This window comes from Tubulanus polymorphus, chromosome 11 (assembly GCF_964204645.1).
Source record: "Tubulanus polymorphus chromosome 11, tnTubPoly1.2, whole genome shotgun sequence".
NCBI lineage: Eukaryota > Metazoa > Nemertea > Palaeonemertea > Tubulaniformes > Tubulanidae > Tubulanus > Tubulanus polymorphus.
The window spans coordinates 5,597,551-5,610,043 of NC_134035.1; the positions used below are offsets into that span (position 1 = coordinate 5,597,551).

The 12,493-nt window shown below is 38.7% G+C and overlaps 2 protein-coding genes across 2 annotated transcripts; both read left to right on the forward strand.

Annotated features, from left to right (window-relative positions):
- The first annotated feature begins 3,507 nt into the window (after positions 1 to 3,507).
- On the forward strand, positions 3,508 to 5,894 carry LOC141912945 (uncharacterized). Its single transcript, XM_074804380.1, has 4 exons — positions 3,508 to 3,648; positions 4,300 to 4,454; positions 5,475 to 5,585; positions 5,781 to 5,894. Exons 1-4 carry the CDS (start codon positions 3,603 to 3,605, stop codon positions 5,892 to 5,894), a joined length of 426 nt encoding a protein of 141 aa, XP_074660481.1. The 5' UTR covers positions 3,508 to 3,602.
- A 1,170-nt stretch (positions 5,895 to 7,064) lies between these two features.
- Positions 7,065 to 10,719, forward strand: LOC141913254 (uncharacterized). The gene is made up of 4 exons (XM_074804728.1): positions 7,065 to 7,210; positions 8,135 to 8,289; positions 8,978 to 9,103; positions 10,540 to 10,719. Exons 1-4 carry the CDS (start codon positions 7,168 to 7,170, stop codon positions 10,672 to 10,674), a joined length of 459 nt encoding a protein of 152 aa, XP_074660829.1. The 5' UTR covers positions 7,065 to 7,167; the 3' UTR covers positions 10,675 to 10,719.
- Positions 10,720 to 12,493: the final 1,774 nt, after the last annotated feature.

Consider the following 12,493-nt stretch of genomic DNA (forward strand, 5'->3'; position numbering starts at 1 on the left):
GGGAAGTTTCCAGTTTCCAGGCACTATTTTAGGTCCCGCATTGTCGGACAGATTTTAACAACTTTCACAATAAAAAACTCATATATGAAAAATATTGATGCTTTATAAAGCTAAAAGTTAAATCTTCAGTTCCTTGTATTCGCAACATGAAGATGTTAGCATCAGTTTTTAGACATAAAAAGTCGGATCTATTGGCTACAGAGCATTACTTATGAATACACAATTCAAGCAAAACAATCTCCTCCGCCGATCGGCTGTCGGATCCACTGTCTAGCTAACACTGTCCACAGTCTAGCTATCTCACTCGTTTGACAATAATAGAACGTTCTTTTTTGTTGGTGGTATTGCTAACAGCTGAAACGGAGGACTTTCTCACACAGTACCGGGACAGCCGACAACACCTGCTCAAACGCTGTTGTTTATCGACGAAGGCGCGCGTGGCCGGCGATATACCGATGAATAAAAATCGGGCGAAAGCGACGAAAAATTGACGCCGTTTCGTGGAATATACCATCTACAAACCGACGCGGAGACTGGATAGTTTTCTATACACAGTAGAAAAACTGACTTCGGTTTTCGTGTGGTTATCGCATCTGTGGCTTTCGCCGATTGGTCGCGGTTTCTTTCGGCTCGACACCGAAAACGATTTGGCGAAAAAATAGGAAATCATCAAAAGAAACGCGAAAGCCAAGCGTGCGTTGATGCCCGAATGTTCGAAACATTTAACAACACTACGATTGAGGACAAGATGAGAAAAATATCGCGATAAAAATTCAAAGGAGTTTTAATTTTTACCAACTGTAACTTCTGCCTTTAGGAAGTAAAGTGGTGAACCATCAGGATCCAGTTCCACAGTTGTGAGTTAAGATTTTGACTCGGAGTTAACTCATTGAAAATTGAACTGATTTCAACTCCGAGTCAACTACAACTCACAAACTGTCAAACATGATGCTGGAAGATCTCGAATTCACAGTTTTCTAATATACTTAATGCCTCACGATAAAAGAAAATTGACAAAAAATAGAAGAGTTTATTGCCGCAACAACGATTAATCTACTTCTTAACGGCCGTCAGCATCAGGAAAGTAAGGATAAAGGAGATTCGTCAAAATCTTATTGATCACGATATCGATTACTCAATAAACTTCAGATCAGTCAAGAAGATACACAATATCCCTGTGTAAGATGGGTAGGAGAGAAATCCCGCAATAATCTCAGCCAAAGATGTATAGTAAGTCAGTACGCCTGATGGTGGCTGATAGTAGCCGAAACGTTGCTCAAATATTTAGAAACTTTTACATAAGAAATGTGCATCTTTGGTTGCATTAATTCTCTCGCACTGCGGTATCAGAGGCTTAGCTGACCTGGCCTCAAGGTTTAAATGTGACTGACCGACAAGAAACGAGCAGTTGAAACTTCGCCTTCGCGTCAAATTAGATCGGGATCGGACAATATGTTTATCATGCCGAACTATAGACTTAGCATCTTTGGCAGACGATCTTTCACATATCTTGTTCCCACTCTTCGAAATGCTCTACCCAAAAAAATAAGTCACGAACCCGATTTTGAAAAATTCAGAAGACTCCTAAAACTGTTTACTGGATTACTTTAAAGCGCATTTGAACATCGAAACTGTGACATTGGCGTTAAATAGATATCATTTCATAATCTGTGTCATCAAATTGGTGCTAACTTCGGAGCACCGCAAGGTTCTGTCTTCGGACCGATATTATATCTATAGAAATAAATCATTGCATTAGCGCACATCTCCGATGTCCCTATAGTTTTCGATCCTCGCGAAAAGCTTACAAAATCACAAACTAGTTTAAGATATCGTGATTACAGAATAAGCGAACTTTGAAGACAGAGCCAATGAACTGCATTCACATTTCAAAAACTTACAATTTCTTTTCTTATAGAGGATGATATAGTCATGTTTCAATGAACTATAACGGATAGAAACAATTATCAGGCTTTCAGATATAAGACTATAAAAAGAGCTATGAGAGTTATAACTAAAAGGTAACACGAGCCATTTTCTAGTAGAGTGACATTAATGCACTAGAATTTGACTCAAATGTATACTAATCAAATCCAACTCTCAGTTGAACTTACATCGAAACCTTAGAGCTGGATCCAAATAGATAATTGCATTTTTTTATTCTTTCATTTGCTGAAAAGCTCTTAAGTTGCATTTCGCTATCAATAGAAACATCGAATGTCATTCGACAAACAGTTTCTTTGTTTTGTTGCTATGGAAATAAAATCTATTTTTGCCGTGAAAAGTGGCTCTTGGAATCGCTAATTAACTATTTTGATATCAACCATGAAATTTTCTTTCATGGCAAGACTTATGATTATCATCAGGAGAAAACGTCGTCATGCAGACTATACAGTCAAACTAGCTTTTTAGTGCGGATCTATGTACGGATAACAGATAATCCCTAATTCTACGGATTAATCATAATTCGTATCAACGATGATTTAACCCGTGCTTAACCCGTATACAATAGTCGGTTTAAAGATGTTTAAGTTACCTACTCAAAAATCAGGACCCAGTTCCACAGTTGCGAGTTACATCGGTTAACTCTGAGTTAAAGTTGAGTTCATTTTCAATGAGTTAATAAATCTTAAATCGAAACTGTTGAACTGGACCGATGTGGCTACAATAAGGACACGTGTCGAAAATACGAAAAAGATACCATTTTTGTAATGAGCTCGAGACTATGACATGAGACGGAGTCTCACATTGACCACGCATTAACCTCGATTACAATTGTCTTATATTCATTTTTCAATACAGTCGACATGTTCCTGACAGCTGATACGGATTACACGATAGGTTTTACATTTTCGAAATCGGACAACGGGATCGCGTATTTGTCTAAGGGAATAAACAAAAATACGGATAACGTAATACGAATTAGGGACTGAATTTTCGAAAGGGAATATGAGTGAAATGAACGAATTTATTTTGCATTTCAAATAAATGTTGGTTTATAAAAGTTTATAAAGAATTTGTTACGGAATATTCACTATTATTAGATCTCGGGAAGGGAATAACTCCCCCCCCCCCAAAAAAAAAGAAATCATCGGTTCCAGCGAAAGTTACCGTCAATATACATCGTTCATATCATATATCATATATCATGTATCATATATCATATATCATATGCCAAATACCATATACCATATATCATATACCAAATACCATATACCATATATCTATTTCCAGAATAATTTACATCAATATACAAAGAATCACAATAATGATTATAGTAATAAGAACGATTCGTTCGCACGGTCGTTGTATATAAAACTATATCGTCGAATACAATTCAAATACTCAATCATAACAGATTCCAATTAGGCTGTTTAAGCGAGCGCAATTCTGCGATATAGGAATAGGTTTTGGATCGGTCGGTAGTCATAGTGAACGTGAAAGCATTGATTATTAATACAGTACAATACGCGTGTCTGTTGGTTCTCTCTGTCTCCATCTCCCTGTCGCTATACGGGATGGTGGTGATGGTGGTGGCTGCAGCTGAACGCGTATCAAACTGTTGCGTTTCCACAGTATTATTTCATTGAAAGAGAAAGATCATGATTCTCTGCGTTGTTCAACTCCTCGTCGGGGCCATGTTTCCAGGTTTGTACCATAATATTGCAATCTTTCTTCACGATATTCCGTAGTTACACGTTTGGGTAAAAGTGCAGATCCGCACCTCTCGTGATTGACGCAATCTGCTGAATGCCAGAATCCTGGCTAAAATCTTTCTACTCTCTAGTGAAGATATCTTAAAATTAACCAATGGCAATGTACTGAATTGCTGATGACATTTTGAATCTGAAACAATGATATTTAACGTAATTGATTGAACCGTTTACGCGGAGAGGTGCGGATCTGCACTTTTACCCACGTTTGTTCCGAGTATATCAGATGTATATGTTTATAGAAAAAGTCGAAATGACACTAACTAGCGATATTAACATGCAGGGCCGTACCTTTTGAATTTTTTTTTGGTGGGGTAGAGAAACCCAAAAATGCGGTTCTATAGGATATAACAATGATATTTGCAAAAGGACACTTTTCCAAACTGCCCCCTTGCCCCCTGCTAATTGTTAATACGTCAGGTCGGGGACTGCAACCTTAAGGGCGACGGGTAATCATGAATAAAATGTCGCCAAGATATTTGGAGAACCAGTAACGGAAGTGAAAAAAAGAAAATAGAAGATGCCTTGTTATCATATACATTACGAGATAATGTCCGGTGAAACGACTTAAACACATGTTTTATAGGTATTTGCGAGTGTCTTAATTGTATCACGTGCGACTCGGGTGTGGCGTCGAATCGTTTCAGCTCTAAATGCGTCACGGAGAACGATATTAAAAACCACGTTCCAAATTTAACGGCAACCTGCAACAACAACCCGACGATTACGCCATTATGCTACGTACGTATATGCAACGACAGAAATAAACAACTTGCTCTTTAAATAATTGTTGATGACGGGTGTGATTGGTTGAGAAACGTCGACACTTCATACCCAAAACAAACCCGATTATTTCAGCTAATAATATGGATGATTGCATCTCTTTATTTCTCCTGGCTTGAATAGTTTAATATGTCCCTTATACAGAACCCACCAGTCACGCCTGCCGCGAACGAATAAGACGGTTCGATTTCGAAATCGGAAATTCAAGTACAGATATACTTGGATGGTCCCTGTCAAAATAGCAGAATTTCTCGTTTAAATCGAAGTATACACAATGGGGTAGTCATCACATAGATATGAGAGCGACGTTCCCAATGATCGTACGGTGTAGTTTTACTGAAAATTGATTTAACTAATAAGAAAAGTTGATTCGAATTCAATCGAAATGTAGAAGAAATTGAAGCGCGGTAACCGCGTAACCACTGGCGAACCTGGCGGATCCTCGCCTGCCATACGTGGAATCCTCGATTGCCACAGTGGCGGTGCGGGTACCCGATTGGAAATTTTGGTTCCGGCAGGAGTAAACAATCTCCTATCCGGTCTGAAAGGCGAAGCGATTGTGATTGGTGCGAAAACATCAATGTCGAAGATCACTAGAATATAGCTACCGTTTGACTTATAGATCACAATATCCGTGATGAGACAATACGAGTAAAAAATCCCACAAAAGATAAATTACTGACTAGAAAAGTTTATTCAAAATACTAGAAATATTTCGGGTGGTCGATAACATTACATTTCTGTATTAATACACTGCACATTTATTTGAAGAGTTTGACATATCGTGACGTTTTCTCGACAATTTTTCCTCGCGAATTCGTAAAATGAAACATCTGTACGAAAAAAAATATTTTACACCGAAAAACGGTGTTAAGTAACCACCCGAAATATTCCTATATATTCGAATAAACTTTTAAGTCGACTTACGATTGTGGGATTTCTACGATTGTGGGATTATTATCAACTTATTTCGTTTAGTTCGGATTCTACAAAGACGAAAATAGAAAACAGCAAGCTATACGTGGCTGCGAGATCAGCGGAAAGTGCACCTCATCCTGTAAACTACCGATGAAGGACAACAACATGATCGTAACGTATTCCATTTTTCATTCTACTCATTTTTGCCGTATGGCTGATTGTACGGAAGCGATACGGAAAAACTCAAATAAAAAAAAAATGACTTTATTGATCCTTAAATATTATATTATGTTGGGCGACAATATATAGAAATGAGTTACGGCTTCAATAGATTCTCAAAGTTATTTTTCTCGTTTATATGCATAGGTACGATGCTGTAAAGGAGACAACTGTAACACGATGACTGCCACAGCGTTCGTCAACCGTCCACGATTACAGACAGTCGTTCTTCTGACATCTATCGCATTCGTATTATCATAACGAGCCTCACCAGCTGAAAATAATTCCTATAAAACCCGCGCATCTAGTAGTACTCAAGTATTGGTCATTGTTAACTGTGTCAAATAACGAAAATGAACTGACGAATGAAAATAGTTGTATATATGCTTTGTCCGGGAAGTGATGCTTTTTCAACCCGTCAACTAAAAATCATTCCATAAAAACCTGCGCATCTAGTACTTAAAGTATGGTCAATGTTAACTGTGTCAAAAAATAAACTGACGAATTAAAATAGTTGTATATATATATATTCTTTGTTGGAGAAGTAATGCTTTTACACCTACAACCAAAAAATGCTTCCTCAAAGACCAACGCTAGCTAGTAGCTATCTAGTAGTACCGGCTTACGTTAAATGTGTAAACTATGTATTTATTCAACTAACAAAATAAACTAACTAATAAATAATATGTTGTTTTCTTTTGTTGGAGAAATAATGCCTTTCCAAGTACCCGAGAAACGAATCTTGTCTATGCCATTGGCAAATGTGGCAAATTCTTGCATTTCTGGAGGAATTTGTCCATCGACCTGTTTCTACTGGGAATGTATGATTGGTGGTACGTAATTTAGATAAATTATTTATCCGACTATCAGACAATCCAAAGACATATAAATCTTCAAGCTTGATATTGTCTTTAAAAGTAGCATAATATTAACCCTTAAAGGAATCTCTCAAGGCAGCTCTCCAGTTTTTTCATATATTACGTATTGGTCACTGAGGCGCTATTCGACAAAAGCCAATTTGCATTGGAAAAGATTGTCTATCCCAAACATTGTTAAGGCCAACTAAATACTATTTAAGATTTAAGACCAGTCTTGGACTCAAGTAAATGACTATGCTACGGGACTCTGGGCATTAGGAAAAGAAACCTGAACAGCCTCGCAAACATAAGACCACTTCGTAGATATTTTAGTAGTTTACATTGTAGTTTAGATAAAGGGGAATTAATTATGACCGGTGCAATAAATTGCCACAGCTATTATACAGCCCATCAGTCAGTAATATACGTGGTCACGTTCCCGGTGTATACATGCATTGACTCGTAGCGGGGATTCGTAAGTTTTATCGAAATTATTTTGTCAACAGCCGATCGAAGACAGCAGCTAAAGAGCAATGATTACATAAATGTCGAGTGTGAATTACATACACGGAGGTTTATAGACTGGATTTTTGTGGTAGTCATAGCATTTATCAAGGTATCGATCTGCGATAGAACAGTCTAACACGATACTCGGCCGCCGCAGTCGATCGACGACGATGGCATTTCTAATTCATTTACTCATTTTAGCCGTATATCCAGGTAAGCACAATTCTCGATGTTTTTACTGATAATAATATCGAACGAGTCGCTATCGAATGCATTGCAATACACAGTGAAATGCCTAAAGAACTTCGGCCGTGAATTTCTTTCAATAGTCCATGCTATACATGACATGATTTCACGACATCGTTTTTCTGCATAATAAAGCTGGACCTCCAATTTGCCCACTGAATTCGCAACTGCTTTTACTCGATATTCAAAACATGCTATGCGGAAATTGTTTCAATTTTCAACATTTTGTGCGAGTACAAGTCTAAATCATTTTCACACATAACACCGAATTTGCCTTTGATTCCTTTTACTTGATCGGCCAATGAAATGCTTTTATCAATCATATCAGGTTCAAACATACAGAAATCTAATCGTGGGGCAATCAAATCAAAGGTTGGTTAAAGTTAACCAGTTATCCATTGTAAATAAAGTTATAATTGCCACAGTCAACTATCCACTGATGGTTAGCATTTGAGCAACCGACCCCCCGGAGCAACGCTTCTCTAAAATTTCAGCACCAGATTCGATAAGATTCAAAATATCAAATCACCGAAGTTCATACCTCGATAACTTCACCATTAATAATACACCATTAACCCATGTTGTGAAAATAAAATTACGATAATCACAAAAATGATAATAAAAGAGAAAGATAAAAGAGAAGCAATGATTATGAAAGACAAGTCCGAAAATATTTTTTTCAGTGAGAGTCAGTAGTTTATTCGACGTTTCGACTGTATTCTAATCGCCATCTTCAGGAATACTGAGTTATTGCTCTAGGAAAAAATATTTTCGAACTTTGTCTTTCATAATCATTGCGGGATTCTCGTTATTTTTTAGCTCGATGATTTGTTTTAAGGCCGTTCGTCCGTCAGTCCTCGGTACTATCCGCGTGAAACGTTTTGTTTTCAGGTTCGAGTCGTGGTCTGAACTGCATCACTTGCGATTCGGGTAAACCCGCGCAAAGCCTCAGCGATAAATGCGTCCAACAAGTCGACATAATCAACCATTTGGCGAATCTTTCGAAGGAATGTAACGCGAATCCGACGTTGACGCCGATATGCTACGTAAGTAAATGATTTTAACCCGCTTATTACTACTATACGGAAATGTTCGCGAAGGGAGTTCGAAGTAACGGTGACCGTGGCGATAAAAAAGATTCTATTCTATTCTATCAAGCGACCTTAATTAATTATTCAACGCTGTATGTACAAGCTTTGAAAGAAAGTGTTTTATAGAATCGATACTGAGGGAAAATCCCATTTTGTTAACACCACTAGTTCTGTACTTATACTGTATACTTACTAAATATGGTCAACTGTTGTACCAATGGCTGGCTGGTTAAGAATTATGTATTTATGTGCATGGTGACTAAGGGACCTAAACTCTCCCTCTCCCTCTCCCTCTCCCTCTCCCTCTCCCTCTCCCTCTCCCTCTCCCTCTCCCTCTCCCTCTCCCTCTCCCTCTCCCTCTCCCTCTCCTCTCCCTCTCCCTCTCCCTCTCCCTCTCCCTCTCCCTCTCCCTCTCCCCTCCCCTCCCCTTCATTGAAAAAGAATTGAGTTAACCCCAGGGTCAAAGTTGAGTTAATATATATCTGACTATAAAACTAGATCCAGAAGTTGATTCAGGGTTTAGTTTTGAAAAATTACCGCTAACATCTCAGCAATACCGACACGATATACCTTCTAAGTAATTACCAAATATAATCACGATCGGTCACCACAAAATATGTAATTTGATATCTTTTTATTGCAGTATGGATTTTACATGGACGGCTACAGGAATCTACACGCTATTCGCGGATGTGAAATCACAGGCGATTGCAATTTCGCTCAGTTGACGGCCATGGGTAGTACGTTAACCTACCTAAACCACCTATCGGTAAGTTGGAATTTTCGTCGAAACTTAGGCCTTAGAGCTTGGTTTACGGAAACCGCCTCCAAATTTGAAGAAAAATCAAATAAATATGTATTCTATATTTTCTTTATTCTCGTCCGTGGAACGAATTCGGTGAAAAAGATGAGCAAAAACAATTGTCTCACCTCCGCCGGATGAGAATCCTGGCTTGAATGACTTTTCTGGCTTTTTTGATCGCAGTGTGCAGAATTCGAAATTTCCAAGAATCATTTGTTTGGACATATGTATATTGCCCTATCGACAGTTCCCCTTCCTTCAAAAAGTGATTTTATCTCACTAAGGGAATTGTTTCAAATATCTTTATTTCCTCCACCGAAATGATATTTGAATAGGTTTAACCCGTAAACCAAGCTTTTAAAAAAAGGCCTTACCACGAGTAGGGTGCCAATTTAAAACTTCTGTTCTTAAAAGCAAAGGCCCCACCATCGGCGCGATTCAAAAGGACTCGTGGAGCCAAGCGGAAGAAAAGGTCAACGCAAGTCGTGTTCTTTCGATAAGGATCTGTACGTACACACTGTCAACGGAGTGTAGACATTTTCATACATCAGGCATGCGACAGAGCATGACTACACGACTAATGCGAGTAGACAAGCTACGAATGCGGCGAGGAATTATTGAATTAACACGTTACCAGGCGCTTATAGCATTCGTAATATAAAAATAAACCAGTGCACTGAGCGCATATAGTACGAGATCGAATTAAAAAGTTGCGTAAATTTGTAGGGGTGTTATGAGAATGGTGCATATTGTATAGGAATTCAACGAAGAACGAGTCGAAACGCAATATCCGTGTATGATGAATAAACGCGAGAAATCCCAAAATAATTCAGCAAAAAAAAAATGTATACGTATTTGAGCGACGATTCGGCAAAAACTATTAGCCATCATCGAAGAACTTTGCATTTTTGGCAGAATATTTGTGGGATTTCTCGCATCTATTAACGAGGAACGTGAGGAATTTAACAAGATACAAAGCGTTCCGAAACGCCAAAATTTTCTGATCTGAGTTTCTCAGTATCTACACTGGTTTACACACAAGCGGTTTCCAGCTTGATTTTCCAGCTGTAGCAGGAAACCGCCCGTCAAAACGCTCAACATTGGGCCCCGGCAGGAAAATACGGCAGCTGGAAAGAGCTATCGCAAGATTTCTCGACAGGAAATTTACTGGCTGGCAAGGCGGTCGTGAAACTGCCTTGCCGCGGCGGTTTCCAGCTCTGCCTTCAAAAACGCTCGCGAAAGCCAGCCTTAACAACAATAAACTGCCTCTTTCGCAAGAATCATTTCCTACGCACTTAGGTCACGTTGTCACCTATCTTGTTTACAATTACTTTCGATGAAAAACTATTTCGAAAACTTATCATTCCAAAACTTATCATCAAACTTATCATATCTTATTTCAGGTTCGTTGCTGCAGGGAGAATAATTGTAACACGATGACCGCTACTGCTGCAATACCCGACCCTAAACTCCCGTCGCGTCTACTCTTCGCGTCGCTGATTTCTGCATTGTTACACTCTACATCCACATGGTACTGAAAGCTGATCTTCCGTAGTTTTTATCAAACGACTAAACGCGCTTACAGAAACGACTGTAAAACATTTGTAATATCGAATGCAGTATAATTCAATGGTTATTACGAGTATTAGATGAAGTTATCATTTGTGATGTCTAATGTATTATATCTATTTCATTTATGATGGAAATAAATATTAATTATTCCTAATCGATATGGAGATTTGTTCCACCGAGGTTCCTCAATGAATCAACACGCATGCATGGTTCTACGTCTACGGTAGCAAATTTGGCCCGGGCCAAAAATGCTCGTGTGATCGCGGCTAAAGACTGATCACAACAGGGTCAGCATGCAACTGATTAAACTGATAGAGACTGGTCACAGTGGTCAGCGTGCAACTGATAAAACTGATAGAGACTGGTCACAACAAGGTCAGCGTATAACTGATAGAGACTGGTCACAGTGGTCAGTGTGCAACTGATAAAACTGATAGAGACTGGTCACAACAAGGTCAGCGTATAACTGATAAAACTGTCTGGTCACAGTGGTCAGTGAGCAACGGATAAAACTGATAAAGACTGGTCACGAGGTCAGCTTTTAGCTGATAGAGACTGATCACAACGGGGTCATGTAGCTGATAAAAACTGGTCACAACGGGGTGGTCAGCATGTTTAACTTTAAAAAAAACTGATAGAGACTGGTCATAGCATGTAGCTGATTGAGACTGGTAAAACTGATAGAGACTGAATACAGTGGTCAGCATAACTGGTAAAACTGATAGTGACTGAATACAGTGGTCAGTATAACTAGTAAAACTGATAGAGACTGAATACAGTGGTCAGCATGACTGGTAAAACTGATAGTGACTGAATACAGTGGTCAGTATAACTAGTAAAACTGATAGAGACTGGTCATAGCATGAAGCTGATTGAGACTGAGTACAGTGGTCAGCATAACTGGTAAAACTGATAGAGACTGAATACAGTGGTCAGCATAACTGGTAAAACTGATAGTGACTGAATACAGTGGTCAGTATAACTAGTAAAACTGATAGAGACTGGTCATAGCATGAAGCTGATTGAGACTGAATACAGTGGTCAGCATAACTGGTAAAACTGATAGAGACTGAATACAGTGGTCAGCATAACTGGTAAAACTGATAGAGACTGGTCATAGCATGAAGCTGATTGAGACTGATAGAATTGATAGAGACTGAATACAGTGGTCAGCATGACTGAGGTATGGCTACTCACTATCTCTGATATGAATCCTGGCAACCCACAAAGCAGCACACATTTACAGTCATCTATGCGCCTATACGAGCCACTTGAGATAAATTAATTTTATCCAGCCTCGTAAAATTGAAAAAAGCTAATAATGGTACATATGCTTTATGAAAATAGATTGCTGGTATTAATGATAATTGTAATGATCGTTAAGATATTGAAAGGCGGCATAATGCATTAGCGCATAGCTATTACAATGTACAGTTACAATGTAATAATCCGTGGTGACATTGTCAAAATACATTCACATCAGATGCACTGGAAGTGCCTTAGTTTTTTTTAGATTCACGATTGAATTCAATCGTCGTCAGAGTCGTTTTAGCCTGTGCGCGGTGCGCTAAAGACAACACTAGAATCTGGCGCGCACGCGATCCGTAAATCAATGATAAATGAATTCAGGATGAAACGGAAACGAATCTATTTCCTGTGTCGGCCAAAACCAGACATCCCGAGAAAACCCGCGTAGACCAGAATGATTCTAGTTTTCGATATAAAAATCCTTTTATCGTCGATTTATCGTAAAAAGCTCAGATGACGTATAAAATGGATAAACAA

Excerpts from the sequence above, each read along its gene's own strand:
- LOC141912945 (XM_074804380.1), top strand. The coding sequence starts at position 3,603 with ATGATTCTCTGCGTTGTTCAACTCCTCGTCGGGGCCATGTTTCCAG. Across the intron at positions 3,649-4,299 it reads CGTCGGGGCCATGTTTCCAG|GTATTTGCGAGTGTCTTAAT; the intron begins GTTTGTACCATA and ends CATGTTTTATAG. Across the intron at positions 4,455-5,474 it reads CGATTACGCCATTATGCTAC|TTCGGATTCTACAAAGACGA; the intron begins GTACGTATATGC and ends TATTTCGTTTAG.
- LOC141913254 (XM_074804728.1), top strand. The coding sequence starts at position 7,168 with ATGGCATTTCTAATTCATTTACTCATTTTAGCCGTATATCCAG. Across the intron at positions 7,211-8,134 it reads CATTTTAGCCGTATATCCAG|GTTCGAGTCGTGGTCTGAAC; the intron begins GTAAGCACAATT and ends TTTTGTTTTCAG. Across the intron at positions 8,290-8,977 it reads CGTTGACGCCGATATGCTAC|TATGGATTTTACATGGACGG; the intron begins GTAAGTAAATGA and ends TTTTTATTGCAG.